The following is a 23,448-nucleotide window of genomic DNA, read 5'->3' on the forward strand; positions in this document are numbered from 1 at the left end:
ATGCAGCTGTTAAAAATGATTATATAGATCTAATATGCAATAGAAGAATATTCATAATTTTATGAAAAGTATATTATAAAATACTGTGCATATTAGTACATACTGTGATCAATTTTTAAATGTGTTGTGCATATAGCTGTGCACATTTATGTGTATGTATAAGTATACACACAGAAAAAAGTCAGAAGGAACATAATCCAAAATGCTAATGGAATAGTAGGATTATGATTGATTTACTTCTTTACATTTTTCCAGATGTTTATAGTAAACATATGTCGTTCTTATTTTTAATGATGATGCAAATACTTTGAGATTAAGAAAGGGAACAAAATACTCAATGTTGTGCATTTTCTGATTTCTTTAAAAATAACCAGTATCTCAAGGTTATCCTCAGTAAATTTAAGACCATTAGGAATGTGATCAATTAAACTTGAACTGTTGTGAAGGAGGATGAGTTTTAAATTTGGTCTTTTCAAAATGTAAAGTATTTTTTAATGTATCGGCGTAACAAAAGAAATTATCATCCTTGTTGAATATTTACTATGTGCTGGAAATTGTGCCAAGTATTTTACCTGTATTCTGTTATTTAGTCCTCAGAAGAACTCTATAATGACACTGACAATGATTTGCATATTAGGGCCTGAGTGCATTTGCTCTGAATCCAGAGTTCATGCTCTGACTCACTGTGCTATTCTGTGCCCTGACAGGCCCCTTGCATAAGGAACGAGAATAGATTAAACCTTGTATACCACAGTAAGAGAACACTGGCATGTTTTCATATCCCTCCTGCAAAGAAGATAATTGTGTAGTTGGATGAAGAGTTGTAGACACTTACTTATTCACTCCCGTAGTTTCACCATATTTTCATCTACTTCTAGGGTGCAACACAAAACACAAATGTCCTAAGAAAAGTGTTACTCCTACAAAATATTTTCTCCAGTAGAAACTACAGATACTATTAAGGAAGACAAACTACATTTGTTAGAATTGAGACTAACATGTCTTGATTATGATACCTATTTCTTTAATGAACGTAGAAGAGTTTAAATTTAAAATGCCTTATGCCTTATTGTTGACTGATCATGTGTGCCCCGTAGGTACGAATTGAGATTAGCAGAAAAGCTGAGAAGAGGACCACTTTGGTGCTATGGGGTGGACTTGCCTACATGGCCACACAGTTTGGCATTTTGGCCCGGCTTACCTGGTGGGAATACTCCTGGGACATCATGGAGCCAGTCACCTACTTTATCACTTATGGAAGTGCCATGGCAATGTATGCATATTTTGTAATGACACGTCAGGTAAGAATTCCTCTTCAAGTAACTTTTTATGAGATGAATGAAGTTTTACGATGAATGAAGTTTTGGTTGTCAAATTAGTTTTCTTTTCTCTTGTGTTCTCGTGTTCTTTCTAAGGCCAATTCCCTTTAAGTACCCATTTATCCTACACACAACACACACACACACACACACACACACACACACACGAGTATGTGCACCTGCATGCCAATTGTGTGTTAGGCATGATGCTGAACATAAATCATCATAAATAGCCATAAATCATCTCTGGAAGGAGAAGGCAAGAAAAAGCTATAATAGATGGAAAGAAACAAAGAAAGAAAGAAAGAGAGAGAGAGAGAGAGAGAGAGAGAGAGAGAGAGAGAAAGAAAGAAAGAAAGAAAGAAAGAAAGAAAGAAAGAAAATTGACATTATTCAAAGATTTTGTACATTAAAAAAATAGAAAAACATGTACATATAATTGGTTAGAATCCATAAGTCAATTTAATGAGGTTACTGAATACAATGTTAGTATACATAAATCAACTGCATATTTATATGCCAGTAACGATTATAAAATTAAACTTTAAAAGATGTAACTTAAAATGGCTTTTAAAAATATCTAGAAGTACAACATCATAAAGGCCATATACAAAAGACCCACAGCTAATATCTTCCTCAGTGGAGAAAAACTGAGAGCTTTCCCCCTAAGGTCAGGAACAAGACAAGGATGTCTATTCTCACCACTGTTATTTAACATAGTACTGGAAGTCCTAGCCTTAGCAATCAGACAACACAAAGAAATAAAAAGCATCCAAATTAGCATGAAAGAGTCAGACTTTCACTATTTGCAGATGACATTATATTCTATGCAGAAAACCTGAAAGACTCCACCAAAAACTTGGTAGAATTGATACATGACTTCAGTGAAGTCACAGGATACAAAATCAATATACAGAAATCTGTTGCATTTCTTTATACCAATAATGAAGCAGCAGAAAGAGAAATCAAGGAATCGATCCCATTTACAATTGCACCAAAAACCATAAGATACATCCTAGAAATAAGCCTAACCAAGAGGTGAAAGATCTGTACTCTGAAAACTATAGAACACTTATAAACAAAATTGAAGAGGACACAAAGAAATGGAAAAACATTCCACACTCATGGATTGGAAGAACATATATTATTAAAATGTCTATACTACCCAGAGCAATCTACACATTTAATGCAATTGCTATCAAAATAACACCAGCAATTTTTCACAGAGCTAGAACAAACAATCCTAAAATTTATATGGAATCACAAAAGACTCTGAATAGCCAGTCTTGAAAAAGAAAAGAAAAGCTGGAGGCATTACCATTCACGTCTTCAAGTTATATTACAAAGCTGTAGTGATCAAGACAATATGGTACTGGCACAAAACCAGGCACACCGATAAATGGAACAAAATATAAAACCCAGCAGTGGACCCATAACTATATGGTCAACTAATCTTCAACAAAGCAGGAAAGAATATCCAATGGAAAAAAGATAGCCTCTGCAATAAATGGTGTTGGGAAAACTGGACAGCAACATGCAGAACAATGAAACTGGACCACTTTCTTACACTATACACAAAAGTAAATTCAAAATGTATGAAAGACCTAGTGTGAGACAGGAAACCACCAAAATCTTAGAGGAGAACACAGGCAGTAACCTCTTTGACATCAGCCATGGCAACTTCTTACTAGATATGTCTCCTGAGGCAAGGGAAACAAAAGCAAAAATAAACTATTGGGACTTAATCAAGATAAAAAGCTTCTGCACTGCAAAGGAAACAATCAACAAAACTAAAATACAGTCTTTGGAATGGGAGAAGATATTGCCAAATGAAAGGGTTAATCTATAAAGAACTTATCAAATTCAGCACCCAGAGAACAAATAATCCAGTGAGGAAACAGCCAGAAGACATGAATAGACACTTCCAAAGAAGACATCCAGATGGCTAACAGACCCGTGAAAACAATGCTCAACATCACTCATCATCAGAGAAATACAAATCAAAACTATAATGAAATATCACCTCACACCTGTGAAAATGACTAAAATTAACAACACAGGAAACAACAGGTGTTGGTGAGGATGCAGAGAAAGGGGAACGAACCCCTCTTACACTGTTGGTGGGAATGCAAAGTGGTGCAGCCACTCTGGAAAACAGTATGGAGGTTCCTCAAAAAAGTTAAAAATAGAACTAACCTATGGTCCAGCAATTGCACCACTATGTATTTACCCAAAGGATACAAAAATAACTGATCTGAAGGGATGCATGCACCCCAATGTTTATAGCAGCACTATCAACAATAGCCAAATTATGGAAAGAGTGCAAATATCCATCGACTAATGAATGGATAAAGAAGATAAGGTGTGTGTTTGTGTGTGTGTATGTATGTGTGTGTGTGTATACATACACATGTATGTGTATATGTACACTTGTATATGTATACGTGTACACATATGTACATGCATGCATGTATACACATACATGCACACATATATCTACACACAACAGAATATTTCTCAGCTATCAAAAAGAATGAAATCTTGCCATTTGCTATGATGTGGATGGAGCTAGGTGTATTATGCTAAGCAAAATAAGTCAATCAGAGAAAGACAAATACCACGTGATTTCATTCATATGTGGAATTTAAGAAATGAAACAGATGAACATGGGGGGGAAAAGAGACAAACCAAGATACAGACTCTTAACTATAGAGAGCAAACTGAGGTTGCTAGAGGGGAGGTAGGTGGGGAGATGGGTTAAATGTATGATAGGTATTAAGGAGGGCACTTCTGATGAGCACTGGGTGTTATATGTAAGTAATGAATTCTCCTGAAACCAGTATTACACTGCATGTTAACTAACTGGAATTTAAATTAAAACTTGAAAGTACAAAAAAAGGGAGTCCAAAATTATAATCTGTGCAGATTCAGCATATACCCAAAACCATGTTGTCAAGCATTTGTTTCTTTAATCAGGAGAGTAACAAAAATGAATTTGGAAATGTGTACCATTCTGTCTTTTATAATAACATTACTGGAAAGTAGCAGTTTTACATTTGGGAAAATGTCTTTTCCTTCATTTTTATGTCTATCATTCATTAAGACTAATGGTAAGCATTATATTAATTCCCTTTAAGTATGCCCACTGGAAAATATACACATACACACACATATACACATATATATACATATACATATATATGTACATATGCACATATATATGTATATGTGTGTGTGTATACATACATACCTGTAAATCATGCAAAACATGTGTAAGACCTCTATGCAGAAAAACTTAAATGTAAAGGAAACTTAGTGAAATAAACATGTTCATGGACTAGAAAAGTAAATATTAAAAAATGTCAATTATATCCAAATTGATTGATGTGATTCAGTGCAATCCCAGTCAAAATCCCAACAGTTTGGGGGATGGGAGAAGAGATTTAAATAAGCTGCTTCTAGAATTTCTATAAAAATGTAAAAGGGTAAGAAAAGCCAGTAAATTCTTAAAGAAAAACTAGGTAAGAGGACTTGCCATACTGGATATGGAAGACTATAGCTTTATTTATCATACTATAGTAATTCAGACAGTGGCACAAGGATAGGTAAATAGTCCAATGGAATGGATGAGAGAATGTAAAAATAGACCTGGTATAAATGAACTTGATTTTAAAAAGAGCACTGCAAAGAAAGGAGAGTCTTCTTTCTATAAATATCTACATTAAAAAATGAAATGACTTTATACATCTTTAATTAACAAAAATTAATTCTAGATGGATTATCAATCCAAATATGAAAGGTAACACAATAAAGCTTCTGGAAGATAATATAGGAGAATATGTTAATTACTGTGGAATAGGGAGCGACTTCTTACCCAGAATGGAAAGTGCTAACCATAAAGAATAAGATTGATAAATCCCACTATATTGAAATTAGGAACTTCTGTTTACTAAAGAACACCATTAAAAGGGCAAACAGGCTGGGAGGAGATATTTGTAGTACATATATCCAACAAAGGATCCATGACCAGAATATATAAACATATCTTACTAGTCAGTAAAAAAAAAACAGACAACTCAATAGACAACGATGGCAAGAGATTTGAATAAGCACATCTTAAAAAGAAAATGCAAATGGCTAATAAAAAGGTCTCAGCCTCATGAGTGATCAGGAAAATGCTATAGATAACCAAGAGAAATGAAAGCATGTTCACACAAAAACTTGTATGGGAATATTCATAGCAGCATTATTCATAATAGCCAAAAAGTGGAAACAACCCAAATGTCTATCAGTTGATTAATGGATAAATAAAATATGGTATATCCATTCAGTGGAATGGATTTATTACTTGACAATAAAAAGAAATGAAGTACCAATACGTGCTACAAATGGACGAACCTTAAAAGAAGGCAGACACGAAAGGCTCAGGTTGTATGATTCCATTTATATGAAATGTCCAGAAGGCAACTCTGTAGAGGCATGGATTAGTAGTTGTCTGGAACTGGAGATGTCAAGGGAGATAGGAAGTGACTACTGAAGAGTACAGGATTTCTTTTGGGGATGATAAAAATGTTGTAAAACTGATTGCAGTGATGGTGGTGCAACTTCATGAATATACTAAAAACCATTGAACATTACTCTTTAAATGGGTGAATTGTATATGAATTATATCTCAGTAAAGCTGTTTTTAAAAATGAAGTAGTACTTCTACACACACACACCAGAATGGCTAATATTTTTCTTTTAACTGGCAACACCAAGTATTGGCAAGGATATAGAATGATGCCAACTCTCATATCCTGCTGATGGGAGTATAATTGGTACAATCGTTTTAGAAACCTGTTTGATAGCACTTCTTAACTTGAACACAGGCATACCTTATGATCTAGGATCTCCATTCATAGGTATATATCCAACAGAAGAGTTAAGCCCAAAAGTGTTCTTGCCAGCATTATTCATAATAGCCAAAGCCTGGAAGCAACCAAAAGTCTATCAGTAGTACAGTGGACAAATAAATTGTGATGTATACAATAGAATATAACATAACAATGGAAATGAGTGGACTATAAAAGGATGAATATTGCAAGCATAGTATTAAGTGAAAGTAGCCATACGGAATACCTACTGAGTCTATTTTTATTAAATTCAAAAAACAGGTAAAACTAAGCCATAGAGTTGAAAGGGATGAATACTTAAGTAGGAAAGCTTTAAAGAAAGAAAGAAAACAATTACCATTAAGGGCAAGATAGTGATTCCTTATGGGAGAAAGGAAAGGTTAATAATTGGGAAGGCACAAGGAAGCCTTCTTGGTTGTTGGCAGTGTTAGATTTTCTTTATCTGGTGATGATTAACATATTCATTTAGTGATGATTCATTGTGGTGTACATTTTTGTTTTGTATACACTTACGTGTCTGTTTCACAATAAAAAATGTTTAAGAAATAAATATTTAACACAACACATCAGTATGTATCTTTATAACTGTGCACATGTATTGAATCCGATCAACAGTTAGTAGATGTTTATTTTGTAAAGATAGTATTCTAAGGGGCATTCTAAGGACTAATAATTTAATTTCTCCTTTATTTTTATAGGAATATGTTTATCCAGAAGCCAGAGACAGACAATACTTATTATTTTTCCATAAAGGAGCCAAAAAGTCACGTTTTGACCTAGAGAAATATAATCAACTCAAGGATGCAATTGCTCAGGTAAGTTTTCCAAAAATAAAAATAAATTCCAGTCCCATTTTGTATGGTGCTATAGTGTTTCAATGGGTAAACTCTGAAAGAATGAGCCAACCCTCTTCTTCCTATATAAATTATTCCTCAGTTGATAAAAATGACTGTTTTAGCATGGATACCTCTCTGGAAAGTTTTAGAACACAAGCAGGTGAAAAGATGATGGGTCATGTCTGTCCTATTAACTCCAGCATATTGAAATTTGTAGAGCTATGTTTACTTTTTGTTTGTTCTTTAAGTTTGTCTATTTTGTTTAACATTTTAATTTTTTTTAGAGACAGAGAGAGAACAAGCAGGGGAGGGGCAGAGAGAAAAGGAGAGGGAGAATCTCAAGCAGGGCTTGATCTCACAAACCATGAGATCATGACCTGAGCCAAAATCAAGAGTCAGATGCTTAACTGACTGAGCCACCCAGGCATCCCAAAAGTTGGCTTTTTTTACTTTTCTCCCTTTTAAAAATCTTTTACAATAATTCAAATGTTTTCCACCTATAATGTGTGGTAGCAATGGGGCAAAAATAAAATCCAGGTAAGAGAGACTACTAGAAGTGTTGCCAGGCACAAGTCAGAGTTTATTGAACTAGAAGATACTTTTTTTATTTTTTTAATTAAAAAAATTTTTTTTCAATGTTTATTTTTGAAAGAGACAAAGCATGAGCAGGGGAGGGGCAGAGAGAGAGAGAGAGAGAGAGGCAGAGAATCTGAAGCAGGCTCCAGGCTGTGAGCTGTCAGCACAGAGCCCAATGTTTTCTTTTTAATTTTTTTAATGTTTATTTATTTTTGAGACAGAGAGACAGAGAGAGACAGAGGGCAAACAGTGGAGGGGCAGAGAGAGAGGGAGACACACAATCCGAAGCAAGCTCCAGGCTCTGAGGTGTCAGCACAGAGCCCAATGCAGGGCTGGAACTCACGAACTGTGAGATCATGACCTGAGCCAAAGTCAGATGCTTAACCCACTGAGCCACCCGGGCACCCCAAAGATGCTTAAAAAAAAGAAATTGATGTACTTTATTTTTCATAATAGTTACCTTTCAAAATTCTGAGTGTGCCTCCCTCTGATATCTTTGATTTCTGTAAATAAATCTTCATTCCTCTTCTCTGTAGTCTTACATGACTTTAGAGATTTTTCAAAAATTTCTAGAAGCTCTTCCACCCTCTTTAAGGTTTGGTTGCCCTTCTCTGTCCCTTTTTGGTGATGGGTTGCGCTTTAAATAGGCTTAGTCTGCCTTCCTGCCTTGGCCTAAGTGGACTGGTGTCTTCTGTTGCTCCGGGTGGTGGTTCTCAGCTGGAGGGAATGCACCAGATCATCTCTGGAGCTGTTAAAAATACAGATGCTTCAGCCTCCCCCTGAGCCTATTAATCCAACTCCTCAGGGTTGAGGTCCAGCGTGTGTGAATTTTGAAAGTGCTGTTGTTGACAGCAAATCCTGTTTTTTTTTTTTTAAACTAAGTGAAAAACTTAAAACAACTATTGGACGAACAACTAAGGTCTGGGGCATAATTAAAATTATAAATTTGAATCTGCATAAATTAAAGTTCTGGATCCAGACAAAGGCTTATGAAACGGCTTTTCTCTCAAGAAATGCCATCAAGGTACATCAGATGCTCCCCCATGTTCTTGGATCCCCAAGTCCTGGCCTATTGACAGCATAGGCCTTCAGCCTTTTCTGAAGGCTCTGTTGACAGCTGAAACTGCGGGGACAGACTTCCATTCTGGTCCCCCTTTGTAGTCCTGTGCCTTTAAAGCCCTTTGCCTCTGAGGCACTCTTATTTTAAAAGTAATTGAGATGATTTCTGTGATTCATAGTGATGCAGAAAAGAAAATTTCCTTTTCTCTGGAGACAGTAATATCACTGAACGCTTCACTAGCCAGTTTTTCTCACCTTTTGTTTCTATTTTAGGCAGAAATGGACCTTAAGAGACTGAGAGACCCATTACAAGTACATCTGCCCCTTCGACAAATTGGTGAAAAAGATTGATCTGCAAAGAGCCTCTGAATCCTGGCAGAAAGAACACCTGTTTATAACTATTGCCTTTTTAATTAAAGCATTGCAGGTGGAAGCTGGGAGCCATGTCGGGGTAGAGGGTTTTTACCTTTAATTAAAAACAAAAACAAAAAGGATCTTAGGGAAGAAGGGAATGTTAAAATCTGAGGATCAGGCTTTGTGGAATGTAAGCTCAAAGGGCTTAGTGAATATTGTCTTAATCAAGCATCTTAGTTTCTGGATGAAAATGATGCATTATACAGTTGAGAGATTCATAAAGAGAAAAGGATGCTGGGGGTGTTCCTTTCTTGCATCTTCTTTGCAGGGTCAGCAAAACAGTAACACACCAGCACCCCACTCAGCTCTAATTTTTTTTTAATTTAACTTTTCTTATTTTTGACATAGGAGTAAATAAATATACCAGAAAAGCAAATCCTCAAGATATGTGGGTGGCAAACAGAGTCTGAGCCCGTGCCATTAGCATTTATTTTAAATTGGACCCAGTCTCTGCAAAGTTACCAGGAATCTCTCCTATTTGTGCCCTTTTCTGACCACCCACTCCTGTTGGTTACACTAATTTTATCCATATGATAGTTGGAACCAACTTACGACTGTTTGATAATTGACACTTTGGATTATCCCGTAATACCTTCTTAAATGTCTGTATATTCCAGTGCTCTGGATCAGTATCTAGGAATCATTGGCAACACTGCATGAGGTTGTTTTGTTTCGTTTCGTTTTGTTTTTTTACTAATTAATCTTTAAAAGGAGGCAGAGTTTCCCTCCTTTATTTAACTATCCTATTGATATTCCTCTCTCCCTCCACAACTCAAATCAGAGGGGGGCGGGGGGGTTCAGCTGTATTACCAAATCAGGAAGATGTAAGGTTTACAGATTGGCTAAAAATCATGGCTCTCTAGCCATTTCAGAACCAGAATAATTTCAATGCTGTTAGTCTGCTTGTGTGACAGCATTCCAGCCCACCCAGGTGGTGCTGCCTTGTCTGGAGATTTTGTTAATCTTGAAGGACACACACTTCCACGCTGTTTGTGAGCCCTCCCACCTCCACCACTTTAATAGTTGTAAATCAAGTGTGTGGATCTCAAAGGGTGCAATTTATCTTTATACAAGAATACATTTCTATGGCTTCCTTCAACCTGCCCTCTTCACCCTATTTTTTCTTATCTTAAATTGAGAGAAGGAAGAATTAATCTTATACTCTATCAAAATATTTTCTACCATACTTCCAGATGACATCTGCAGTTGAAGAGTCAAAGGAATCTGTGTCTAATATCCTGTTTTGCACTACGGTGGGGGGCAGGATGGAAAGGATGATGAGGCTTGCCACACAGCTGATTGGCTTTTTCTTTCACATGATTCATCCCTCCTCATTGTGGCAAGGAGCTTTCTTTCTCATTTTCTTCCTCCTTTGGGATCATTGTGTATGAAAAGAAACACTTTAGGCGACAAACCCAGACTCCAGGTGCCTTGTAGAGGTCGAAGGCTAGCCAGGACCGCCGCCGCTGCTGCCGCCACCCCTTCCACTGGCATGTTGGAATGAAAGGGCGCATGTCCCCCCTTCCCTCCCCCCAGTCGTTCAGCCCCTCCCCTCATTTATTTTTGTTAAGTTAATGTGAATTATTTTTAAATCATTTATCCTGTTTGTGTGCAGGGTTTTTAAGAAGAAACAGCACAGTGCAATGAGCAAATCCTTTCAGGGTGTGTGGGAGGCAAGGGAAGGAAGATGTGGAGAAAAGTCCTTTACACAAATAGCAAAATACTGAACATGTGTAAAATCCTGTATCATTTATGAAATATGTATAAAAAGCAATGTACCTTCTGGAACAATAAATACTTATTCAATTTTTGAACTATAGCATCTTATTCTTTAAAGCAAAACCAAGAAAACAAAACCTTATTTTCCTGTAATTCTAGGTAGAGAAGCGTTTACTTCTAAAATTAATTTTTATAAAACTACTATTTTGAAACTAAATTTGGTTACTAGAGCCCGTATTTTAAAAACAGGCATTTCATTCATGCTTCCTGAATCTAAAATGGTCAGTATTTTCCTAATTTTCCAGAGCTACCAGAGGTTAAGTGACTTCTACAGCTGTAATAAAGCCAATGGCAAGACTGAGACCAATATCCTTATCTCCTGACTGCCAGGAAAATTTTCTATTGTATCAGACCACCAGATTTCCCAGTGTGGTCTTCTGGACTTCAGAAAGTTGTTCAAGAATGAACCAAGATTAAATCTTCATTATTTTAAGAGTTTGTATGATCACCAAACAGGAAAATATCACATGCTACCTAATCCATTGACGGCCTATCAAAAATCATGTTAAATGTTAAATGTCTGACTGTATTTAGTGCAGTGTGAGATGTACTGAGAGCAGACATCCCTGAGACTGAAGTAAGGTGGAAGAAAATAAGATTGAAAACGTTAAGCCACTGTTTGGTTTCAGCAAATAATGTCTACACATTCCACAACATTGTTAGGCTTCAGTGAATTTTCAGTGGAGATAGATAATAGAGAGTTAAATCCATTAGTGAGTGTAGATAATGCGGTTTTGCTAAGGGATAATAGACTTTTAGAGATGGAAAAAGTAAAAGGGTTCTCACGGTATGATTGCTGGAGCAGCAACCTGGTATGTCCTTGTTAAAAATGCAATTTCTCTGATCCCCACTGAATCAGAAACTAGGCACTGGTCCAGCAATGTGTGTGTAATAAGCCCTTCTGGTGATTCCGATGGGAACCGTTGGTCTAGTCAGCCCAGTGCTTTAAAGAGAAGGAAACAGGCACAGAGAAGACGTCTGTGTCCCAACCCATCAGTGCATTCCTATGACCAAACAACCAGACCGAGTAACGGAGAATTGGTGAGTGTGGTGAATATGGTAAATGGAAACAATAGAGCTCATGTCACATGTACTGCTGTATCTTGCTTCTCAAGGGTTGTGGTGAGGACATAGTAGATGCTTACAAAAACAAATAGGTCGAATTTTTAAAATCAATCTAGAGAGATTTCACAGAAAAGTGGAATTTCTTAGATTTTGGAACTCAGTTTCACCAAAACTGTTGAGAGTTGTAATTCATTTTTATCACTGCCAACGATCTTTAGTTTGTTGCTCTCCCAAGTAAGTACAAACTTGTTCTCTTCCAGAATGCACTACATAGTTACATCCTTAGGATAAATGTATAGGCTAATTTGTAATGAATTCTACTCAATATAAAATGACCCACTATATAAATTTTCATTTGCATATGTTTTATAAATTCATCATCCGCTGAGCAATCCCTCCTCAAAAATATCTTCTGCTCCTGTGACTCGACTCTTGAGTTTCCTTCTTTAAATCTCTGACTACTTCTTGGCCTCGTTTGCAGCGTCCCCTTCCTCTGCCCACATCTTTGATGTTCGGCTTCTCTGGGGTTCCATCTTGGGCCCCATTTTCCATAGATGATCTCACTCACTCCCCTCCCCCATTTGTAAGCTGGTAGCTCTCAGATTGTTAGGTAAACTCAGATCTCTCTCCTGAACAGCAGAATGGTTCATCTGCCTCCTAACTGATCTATTTCCTGCATTCCTCCAGTGCATTAAATTCCTTCAGTGTCACCAGAATATTTTTGTTTTTAATTTCTAATAGCACATACTTTAGAAAAATAAGAAAATATGAACAAGAATTAACATTAAGTATGGGAAAGGAGACGCTATAAAACACCACAAGGAGCAGTCAAAGCAATCTAGAACGTGAGACATTCTATAGGACAAATGACTGGCTTTCCTCAACAATGGTATAAGCGTCGAGGAAAAGGGAGGGACCATTCTAGATTAAGAGAATTTAAGAGATACAACTCTATGCAATGTATGGCTCTTGTTTGAATCCTGACTTCAAACTAGCAATGCAAATTTTGAAACAGTTGGGGAAATTTTAATATGAAACGGGTATTAGTACTAAGTTTTCATAGTAGTAAGAATGACATTACAGTTATGTAAAAAAGGCCATATGTTAGAAATGCATCTTGGTATAGAAATAAGATTGACAAAATATTAGTAATTGCAGCTGGGTATTATTCTTTCTACTTTTGTATACATTTGAAATTTTTCACCATAAAAAATTAAAATGAAAGGCCAGGTCAACTAAAAAGGAAAAAATAGGAATAAGAAAAAAAAAGTCCTACCATCCTGGGAATGCTTGTTTACAGAACCAAAGGGCTATCTGGTAAAAGTCCTTGACTCTGGCCATCAATCCTGGCAGCAAATCTGAGTTTATCTCATGCACACGTCCTCTGTTTCTCTGCAACACATATGAAGCACTCAGATGGTCTCTCAGGGACAGGAAACTGCAGGGTTTTGTTTTTTCTGTTAAGAGCACTAACTCCTTAACTGCAATGAGACAGTTCCTCAGTCCCAGATGCATCCATTGCTGCCATCAAATTGCAACTTAATAAGCTAAAAATGGTCAGATTGCCTGTGTTCTGCTATCATCTGCTAGTGATAAAGTAGCTAACTATAAATTTAGATCAACAGAAACCCCTTGCTAGAGCTTTCCACTCTAGAGCACTGTAAACTCTGCTTGCAGGAACACTTTTACCTTTAGTCACTGTCAAAAACCAGAGACAGCATGGCACTTGGCCCCTAGTATGCACTAATGTTTAATTGAACTGAAACCCTTAGAGGAAAGGGGCCACACCAATTTGGATGCCACTTAGCATAGGGAAAAAAATGTGACAAGAGATTAAGAAGACACATTTGTGAACTACTTCCTAATACAAATATCCCTTCCCTAGTCACTAGAAATTTGGTTATAGGACAAGAAATATAAATAGTGTACGAATGATAGAAGCCCAAAGCATCAGATCAAGGTAAGAGTAGGAGAGAGAAACTTTGGTATCATTCAGATCCTGGTTTAATATAGTATATAAAAACACAATCTTTCGGGGGACCTGGCTGGCTCAGTTAGTAGAGCATGCAACTCTTGATCTCAGGGTCATGAGTTCAAGCTCCATGTTGGGCATGAAACCGACTTTAAAAAAAAAACAACAAAAACGGTGGCTCAGTCAGTTAAGTGTCAGACTTGATTTCAGCTCAGGTCCTGATCTCATGATTCATGAAATTGAGCCCCGCGTTGGGCTCAGCACTGACAGCACAAAGCCTGCTTGGGATTCTCTTTCTCCCTCTCTCTCTGCCCCTTCTCCCCGCCCCCCCCCCCCGCCAAAATAAATAAATAAACATTGTTTTAAATGGTAAAAAAAATAAAATAAAAACTTGTCCTCTACCCTTCTCTTTATCCTCCCTTTACCTTATCTCCCGTACTAGTGCTTGCCAAGTCCCAGGTTTCCACACACTGTAGAACGTCAGGGAGCTGGCAGACTCTGGACCTGTAATTACCAAAGGTTGTCTGGGGACACATAATACGCAGGTCCCTTCATTTTGCCTCTTTTGTCTAAAAATGAAATTGTAGTAAGAATCACTTTCAGTATTGTTACTTTTAATGAGTGAGTCATTCCGAATTTGAAGCCTCTACCTCTTCGTGTGAGAATTAGCAAAATAAGGAACACTAAACCATTTTAATTTGGAACAGAAAGACACTATGAAAACTGAGGTGTTGCTGCTGGAATTGGTAAAAACGCAACTTAAACCTTCTTATTAGGAAGTTTTGAGACCAAAGACCATAATAAAGCACACTTAGGAGCTTGCTTCAAGAGAATGTTGTCCCTAATCCACACGTCTCCTTGCTACTTTTTAGTGTGCCTTTATAATCTCCTTCACCATCTGACCAAGATGTTTCCTAATGACCAGTGCCAACAATTTGGCTTTATCCCATTCTCATTTCATAAGCAATGAATGGTACGGCTGCAACACCATGAAATTAATTCCTAGAAGTCACAAAACAAGATTTTGACATGAGGGGATGTCCCTCACTTAGCGTTCCCTTCTGGATAAGATACCAGAGGCCTTGGTGCAGGGAATTCTTGAGAGAAAACAATAGGAGGATGAGGGATTGTGACGGGCTTTCTCCCCCACTGAAGAAAAACATCAATAACCCTGTTGACAGCGTAAAGCAGTGCTTCTATCTGGGGTCAAGGCCAGAGCAATGGACACCTTATCCCACTCATCCTCTTCCTCTGATAAAGCCCCAACCAGTACTGTAAAGTCTTTTTTCGTAAGAGCCTAGTGACCTTTTTCAAAAAGTGCTTGAAAAAGAAGAGACGAAGGACAACTGGAATTAAGAGGATTTCCAGTCTGTTGCGGTGGCTGGTCTAGAAGGATGTCTCAATTCCTGCTTCTCACCTGCGTCTTTCTCACCATCACACCTGCATCACCAATGGGTGAGTCTTGTGTCACATACTTGGCACAATGCACTTTTTGATGTAGGAATTTGCTATTATGAACAGATAATTAAGAGCTAGGTTCCAATATCTTAAATACTGGTTCTAGAATAGTGTGAGAAAATGTATGATAACCTATGATAGATACATTTTCAAAGAATTTCTGTTTCATGTTCCAGTTAGCCTCTTGCCCAGGCATCCAGAATTTCCATGGATTTGCCACAACCAACAGCTTTCCACAAGCTAAATATTTCTTGGAGTACGTGTAAAAAGAATTCTAACTTCTTTATATTATAGGCACTTGTAGAATTCCAACTTTAAGAGCGAAAAAAAGATAATAATCTTTAGAGTTGAGGATAGAGGGGGTTTTTTGGTTGGTTGGTTGATTGTTTTTTTTTGTTTTGTTTTGTTTTGTTTTTAATGAATTCAAGGGACTGAATGAAAGCTCTATCCCCATGAAAGGCACAGATCTGGATAAATTGAACTTCTCAGTCTAGACATCTGTAAATACGGACTCTTTGCATAGACTGAGTGAATCATAAACTCTCTCCCTTCTCAGGCTTGGCACAAGACTGGCCAACGAGGCAAAACAAAGTTTCAGTTCCAGTTACTAACACATTTCTCCTTTTTCCAATAGAATTTAAGTTCTAATTGGAAGAGAGAGTAAGAGGAGATCGAGATGGACAGAGCCATCCTGCTTGGCACTTTTGAGTAGCTCTGTTTAATTGACCCTGATTTATTTCTTCAGGGTAACTCAGGTCTTACTCTAGCACCTTTAAGGATGCACATTAAAAATAGGCTTGAGGGGCGCCTGGGTGGCGCAGTCGGTTAAGCGTCCGACTTCAGCCAGGTCACGATCTCGCGGTCCGTGAGTTCAAGCCCCGCGTCAGGCTCTGGGCTGATGGCTCGGAGCCTGGAGCCTGTTTCTGATTCTGTGTCTCCCTCTCTCTCTGCCCCTCCCCCGTTCATGCTCTGTCTCTCTCTGTCCCAAAAATAAAAAAAAAAAAATAAAAAAAAAAAAATAGGCTTGAGACCCCAAGGAGATGTGAAAATTAAGGTAATGTGGTATCCTGGATGGGATCCTAGAATAAAGACAAAGGCAAAAATTAAGGAAATCTAAACTATGGACTTGAGTTAATAATAATGTATCACCTTCGGATCATTAACTGTGGAAAAGGTACTGCAACTAATGTACAATGTTTCATAATAGGGGAAACTGGGCACAGAGTATATGGAAACTCTTTGTACTATTTTCTCAATTGTTCCCTAAATCTAATATTGTTCTTAAAAAATAGTCTATTAGAAAAAGATAGACTTGAGCTAGGTTTAATCACCCGTATCTTCTGCCAATAACTAACCGAGACTTGCCCCAGCAAAAGTAGCCCCCACCACCCGGAAGCTTCTGTTTGCCTTTCTTCCCATTCTTTACTGCTTACTCTCCAATACCTCTTGTTCCCACCCATCATACATCTTCTCTCTTCCCAGATCTTTTGGTTTTTTTTTAATTTATTTATTGCAGCCCTTCTAGAACTTTGACTTGATGCCAAAAGCGAGATAAATAAAGGGAGGCAAACCATAACAGTCTCTTAAAAACAGAGAACAAACTGAGGGTTGATGGGGGTGGAGGGTGGGATAAATGGGTGATGGGCTTTAAGGAGGGCACTTGTTGGGATGAGCACTGGCTTCTGTATGTAAGTGATGAATCACTGGGTTCTACTCCTGAAGCCAAGACTACACTGTATGTTAACTAACTTGAGAATTAAAAAGAATGAATGAATGAATGAATGAATGAATGAATGAATGAATGAACCAATGACTTTGGGAGCTGGGGAGCCCCGAGGGAGGGTCTTCCCCTACAGGAGAGGGGAAGTGAAAGAAAAAAAGGAGGGGAGGGAAAAGAGAGGAAGTGAGAGCACAGGAAGCACAGGGGAAGAGTAGGAACTGGGAGGACCGGAGACGGAGACGGAAGGAAGGACACTGGGGGCGCCTGGACCCAGTCCGAGGGGTGGCATCCCCCCCACCTGGAGGGCTGGGGATGGAAGGGTGGGGACGCTGGCTGACTTTGCTCTCTGCACTTGGCCCCCGTGAGGTGCCAGCCCTGGGAACACACAAGCTTCCGTGCATCCCAGACGGGTGTCCGCGGATGGGGGCCCTCAGGCAGGAATCCTGGCCAAGATGGAGGACCTTCCTGGCAGGGCTGGCCTGGGACTCAACTTTGCAAGGAACCGATGGAATTGTTCCTTTTGAAGGTCTCCCATTTAAGGAGTGTATACATCAGCAATTTAGGATGCAGCATGCATAATACTGAATGCCAGACTCCACACTGAGAGAATGAAAACAGGAATTCACACCAGTGGCCAGATTATTAAAGGATCTAAGGAGTGGAGAGGAATGGGTGTATTTAATGTTAGAAAATATTGCATGGGTAACTTAAAAATATATTTATTTTACAGAACATAGTCGGTAAATTTCCCCTATTTGTGCCATATGTTCCCTTCAATGAGAGGAAGTGAACTTTTAACAAATAACACCAAAAAATGACAGTTAAATTTAAGGAAAAACTTTATAAATCATGAAATAGTTGTTGAGGGAGGTTTAGGAATTTCTGCAAAAGCCATTAAAAGTTGAGTACCTAACCATTTCTTATAAAATTAGAGCCAAGGAGATAAACCAAATATTTCTATGAATTTATAATCACCTGCAAAATTGCCCTGGAAACCTTGCCTCTTAAGAGAATCACAGCTGGGAGAGCAGATGAGGGAATTTTTCCCTTTTGAGAGGGGAGAGAGTCTGTATGAGGACATTTCCTGCCCTCAAGTGACATCGCATACGGTCTAAGGCGCAGCTGGAATATCTCAGGCACATTTTAAAAGAGAGAGAGAGGCTCCTGCCATGTGCAGCTCTGCAAATGTGTTATTTCCAGAAAGTGCAATAGCCTTACTTCCTCTCGCAAAATTTCATATTCTCTTTGGGGCCATTAGCACTAGGCTACACCCTCCTCTACATGTGACTGAATTTAGAGAGAAAATTGGAGTTCAAAAGTAGACTTAGAAAATTCAAAATATTTTCTAGACAACTTAAACTTTATGACCATGGTCCATCCACAGTTAATTATTGTGCAGTATTTGCTAAAACTGAATTTCTGTCTACAAAGCGCATTGGTCTTAATGTGAATTCCCTGACTACAATGTCAGGTAAGTTGGCCTCATGTGCATTACAAAGGATAGTAGTACTCTCCGGCTGGTATTCCTTTCTAGAATTTCTTGGTTTTATAGATTCTTCATAAAGACAATTTGCCTACGTTAATTCCATGTTTCCTTGAAATTGAGGGAAGCAGTGACAATATAGAGGATATTGGTGTCTTGAGTCATTAAAATATTTTTTTTTTTTTTACTTTTTTTTTTTTTATTTTTTATTTTTTATTTTTTATTTTTTTTTATTTTTTAATATATGAAATTTACTGTCAAATTGGTTTCCATACAACACCCAGTGCTCATCCCAAAAGGTGCCCTCCTCAATACCCATCACCCACCCTGCCCTCCCTCCCACCCCCCATCAACCCTCAGTTTGTTCTCATTAAAATATTTTTGATAAGATGTTTGTCCATGTGATTTATGCACTACAAAGGCATGCTTGAGAAATTTGGCTGTAGGGTGATGCCGTAGCTAATTGTTTATACACAAAAAGTTCCTATTTTCAATAAGTTTTCAATATATGCCAACATTCCCTTTGAGAATATCTTTGGTGATTACTTGTCAGTGTACTGTGTATTTCAAAACAGTGGATTTGTGCCAGAGGCATTTTCCTTTTCAGTGGGATGAGCTGTACACCTTTATTCACAAGTCAAACTTTCCAGTAGTGCAAAATGTCATTCACAGTCTTGCTTACAAATGACCATCCAAATACTTTGTTTAAATGTCTTAGATGAAAAGCTTATAACACTGAGATACAGCCTCTCCATTAGTCCATAGCTGACCTAAAATCCCTCCCTGCAACAGTCTGCTCTTGCTCTAATAACAGAATACCTACATTTGTGAAAACTGATGCATACTCTTCAGTCTTTTTTTCTCCAAAGTATAGTTCTCTGCTTCTTCCCCAGTTGGTAATTTTTAGGTTCCCTTCTGAGTCTGGTCACTGGACCCCAGATTTGTCCATACTTTCATATAATATAGCCTCTAGGTGAACACAATACTCAAAATATTGTCTGACTCGAACAGAGTTCAGTGAAACTATAATCCTAAACTCCCTTGATCTGAACAACTATCCTTCTATCAAATGATTACTCTGGAAAAAAGTTGAGTCCAACGCTAACACTAAACCATAAATAGATTTGAAATAATTTTTGCAACAGGCATTATAAAACATGTTGAAGTCAACTTGAGGCATCTTAAACAGCTACTGTTTGGGCTTTTAGATTATTTCTTTCTTAAGCCCCTCCCCCCCCAAAAATGTAAGATGGAGTAGGTGGACTCAAGCTTTGCCATTGTAATCGGAAACACCACAAGGTGCCTGCCTCTGAGGTGTCTGTTTCATCCCCAGCCCTAGATCCCTGCTCTGCTTACATCAGCTTGAATGAGCCATGGAGGAACACCGACCACCAGTTCGATGAGTCTCAGGGCCCCCCTCTATGTGACAACCATGTGGATGGGGAGTGGTACCGCTTCACAGGCATGGCAGGGGATGCCATGCCCACCTTCTGCATACCTGAAAACCATTGTGGAACTCATGCACCTGTCTGGCTCAATGGTAGCCACCCTCTAGAAGGTGATGGCATCGTGCAACGCCAGGCCTGCGCAAGCTTCAGTGGGAACTGCTGCCTCTGGAACACCACGGTGGAGGTCAAGGCTTGTCCGGGTGGCTACTATGTATATCGTCTGACCAAGCCCAGTGTCTGCTTTCATGCCTACTGTGGTCGTGAGTACCTTCTCTGTGCTCTTTTCCTCCCCTATGAGGGCCACAGATGGCATCAGAAAAATGCTGTATGAAATTGAGTTATCGTAGTATCTCAGAGTCTAAATAACATTGATTTAGAGTCACAGGTAACTTCAGATTGTGATTTCTGTGATCTGTTCTTAGATTTCTGGAGATGTCCTGAAGAAACAGAAAGGGAAAGGAATTATGACTTTGATCAGTTCTTTTTTATTTTGCCTTTGTTCCACTCAAACAAAACATTAGAAAATGAAATGTTGACTTGGGTTATTTAAATAGTGGATTTCTAACCTTTTTGAGTATGGAGGACCCTTTTTTAAGATATATATCAGACATCCATAAGGTAGTACTGTGCTTAGTATCCATTGATTTTTTTAAATGATATGTAATGGGAAAAACCTGCTTGAGATCAGTAGTATTTTAAAACAAATTTTTGTGTTATTAATCCCATCAAAATCTGCATGCATTTAAAAATTTTTTAATGTTTATTTATTTTTGAGACAGAGAGAGACAAAGCACGAGCAAGGGAGGGGCAGAGAGAGAGGGAGACTGAGAATCCGAAGCAGGCTCCAGGCTCTGAGCTGTCAGCACAGAGCCCGAAGTGGGGCTTGAACTCATAAGCTGTGAGATCATGACCTGAGCCAAAGTCAGACACTTAAAAAAAAAATCTGTATGCATTTAAGAAATAGAGTACAGGGTTGTCTGGGTGGCTCAGTCAAGCGTCCAACTTTGGCTCAGGTCATGATCTTACGGTTCATGGGTTCAAGCCCCACATTGGTCTCTATCTGATAGCTCAGAGCCTGAAGCCTGCTTCGGATTGTGTCTCCCTCTCTCTCTGCACCTCCCCCACTTATGCTCTGTCTCTCTCTGTGTCTCAAAAATAAATAAATGTTAAAAAAAATCTTTTTAAATAAAAAATAAAATACATAGAAGAATAGGGCATAACACTTATTTAATCTACAGCTCGTATTTGGTGAGGTTTTAGATTTGCAGAAACTATCACCTGTAGATCTGAAGTTGGGAACCATTGATCTAAATGACAGATGTCCCTGGGCAGTATCTCTTTCCATTGGGTTACATAAACCCTGAACTATGAGAACTCTCAATGTTGGCCAAGAGCTCCTACCTCATGATTGAACCCATGAGGCTTTCTCATGAATGAGTGTCCTCTGGTCCTTAACCCCTCATGAAAGGTCGACCTTATCTTTCCACAGATTTTTATGACATCTGTGATGAGGACTGCCACGGCAGCTGCTTGGACACCAGTGAATGCACGTGTTCTCCGGGAACTGTGCTAGGCCCTGACAGGCAGACATGCTTCGGTAAGAAACTAATTGTGAGGTGGAAATAGGCCATTCACATCAAAAGGCAAATCAAAAACTTCCTGACTGTCATTTTTCTAGTTTGTGTCTCTAAACCCTTAGAACAGTATTTGCCTTTTTAGTTTGTGACTAAAGCCTCAAACCAAATTTATACATGTGGAGGAACAGTCTAGACTCACACTGTCCAATACAGCAGCTCCTACCCATGTGTGGCTGTGGAGCTCTTAATATGTGGCCAGTGTGGGGGCCCTTGGGTGGCTCATTCAGTTACGCATCTGACTTTGGCTCAGATCATGGTCTCACAGTTCGTGGGTTTGAGCCTCGCATCCAGCTCTGTGCTGACAGCTCAGAGCCTGGAGCCTGCTTCGGATTCTATGTCCCTCTCTCGCCCTGCTTCTCCCCCACTCATGCTCTCTCTGTCTCTCAAAAATAAATAAACGTTTAAAAAAATAAAAAATAAAAAATAAAAAAAAAAGAAATGTGGCTAGTGTGATTGAAAAACTAAATTTTAATTTTACCTAATTTTAATTTAAAAACTGATACTTGAGGGATGTCTGGGTGACTCCATTGGTTACGTGACTGACTCTTGATTTCGGCCCTGGTCATGATCTTGCAGTTCATGAGTTCAAGACCACATCAGGCTCTGCACTCACAACACAGAGCCTGCTTCAGATCCTCTGTCTCCCTCTCTGCCCCTCCCCATTCTCTCTCTCTCTCTCTCTTTCTTTCTCAAAAATAAATGTTAAAAAAATTTTTTTAAGTGATATTTTATTCAGTCATTGGAAAACCGAAAATGTTTGGGACAACTTGAGTAACCAACAGTAAATTTTATGACTCTAAATGCCAACCAAGTATTTCTCCTTTTTTAATGTTTATTTATTTGTTTGAGAGAAAGAGAGAGAGGGAGAGAGAGTGAGCAGGGGAAGATAGATTGAGAGAGGGAGAGAGAGAATCCCAAGCAGACTCAGCGGTGTGAGCGCACAACAATCCCATGACATGACCTGAGCTGAAATCAAGAGTCGGCTGCTTAGCCACCTGAGCCACCCAGGCACTCCCCAACCAAGTAATTCAATGAAAAGTTAGCAACCAGGGAGCCTGGGTGGCTCAGTCGGCTGAGAATCTGACTCTTGATCTCAGCTCAGGTCTTGAGCTTAGGGTTGTGAGTTCAAGCTCCAGTTCTATGCCCAGCATATAGCCTACTAAAAAAGAAGAGGAAAAGAAAGGAAAGGAAAGGAGAGGAGAGGAGAGGAGAGGAGAGGAGAGGAGAGGAGAGGAGAGGAGAGGAGAGGAGAGGAAAGGAAAGGAAAGGAAAGGAAAGGAAAGGAAAGGAAAGGAAAGGAAAGGAAAGGAAAGGAAAGGAAAGGAAAGGAAAGGAAAAGAAAGGAAAGGAAAGGAAAATTAGAATCCAAATTGAGATATGCTGTAAGTATAAAATACACACTAGATTCATTCAAAAAAATTTTTTAAATATCTCAATAATTTTAATATTGATTTTATATTTAGAGGAAATATTTTAGACATATTGGATTAAATGAAATGTGTTCTTAGAATTTTTTTAATGTGACTGCTAGAAAGTGTTAAATTATTTATGTGGCTTGCTTTGTATTTCTGTCAGATGGCTTTGCTCTAGGATTATCTAAGAACACCCTCCTACAGCTGCACTAACATAATTTTGGTTTCTCTGAGTAGCAAGAAATGGGAGTCAGATAATTTTCTAGGAAATCTAGAGTTGTCTACTTACACTCAGTTTTTGTCTGTAACTGGAACAAAATAGAGTTAAAAAACCCAAGACTGAAGATCATATCTTTTCCCATTAATGTTATGACT

General features: G+C 38.5%; 2 protein-coding genes across 8 annotated transcripts in view; both read left to right on the forward strand.

Moving 5' to 3' along the window:
- The window catches only part of MCU (mitochondrial calcium uniporter), a 201,186-nt gene extending 190,273 nt beyond the window's left edge, over positions 1–10,913 (forward strand). For 5 of the 6 annotated variants that reach the window (XM_058696666.1, XM_058696665.1, XM_058696664.1 and 2 more), the window contains 3 exons: positions 1,098–1,301; positions 6,913–7,029; positions 8,959–10,913. In XM_058696666.1, coding sequence (XP_058552649.1) covers positions 1,098–1,301; positions 6,913–7,029; positions 8,959–9,036 — 399 coding nt within the window. In that variant the 3' untranslated portion in view covers positions 9,037–10,913. The remainder of the gene's footprint in view (positions 1–1,097; positions 1,302–6,912; positions 7,030–8,958) is intronic. The other variant, XM_058696667.1, reaches the window with a different exon arrangement.
- A 3,356-nt stretch (positions 10,914–14,269) lies between these two features.
- The window catches only part of OIT3 (oncoprotein induced transcript 3), a 29,541-nt gene continuing 20,362 nt past the window's right edge, over positions 14,270–23,448 (forward strand). The window contains exons 1-3 of one of the 2 annotated variants that reach the window (XM_058696661.1): positions 14,270–15,370; positions 19,910–20,284; positions 21,514–21,621. In XM_058696661.1, coding sequence (XP_058552644.1) covers positions 15,310–15,370; positions 19,910–20,284; positions 21,514–21,621 — 544 coding nt within the window. In that variant the 5' untranslated portion in view covers positions 14,270–15,309. The remainder of the gene's footprint in view (positions 15,371–19,909; positions 20,285–21,513; positions 21,622–23,448) is intronic. The other variant, XM_058696660.1, reaches the window with a different exon arrangement.

The sequence above is a fragment of the Neofelis nebulosa genome, chromosome 13 (genome assembly GCF_028018385.1).
Source record: "Neofelis nebulosa isolate mNeoNeb1 chromosome 13, mNeoNeb1.pri, whole genome shotgun sequence".
Lineage (NCBI taxonomy): Eukaryota > Metazoa > Chordata > Mammalia > Carnivora > Felidae > Neofelis > Neofelis nebulosa.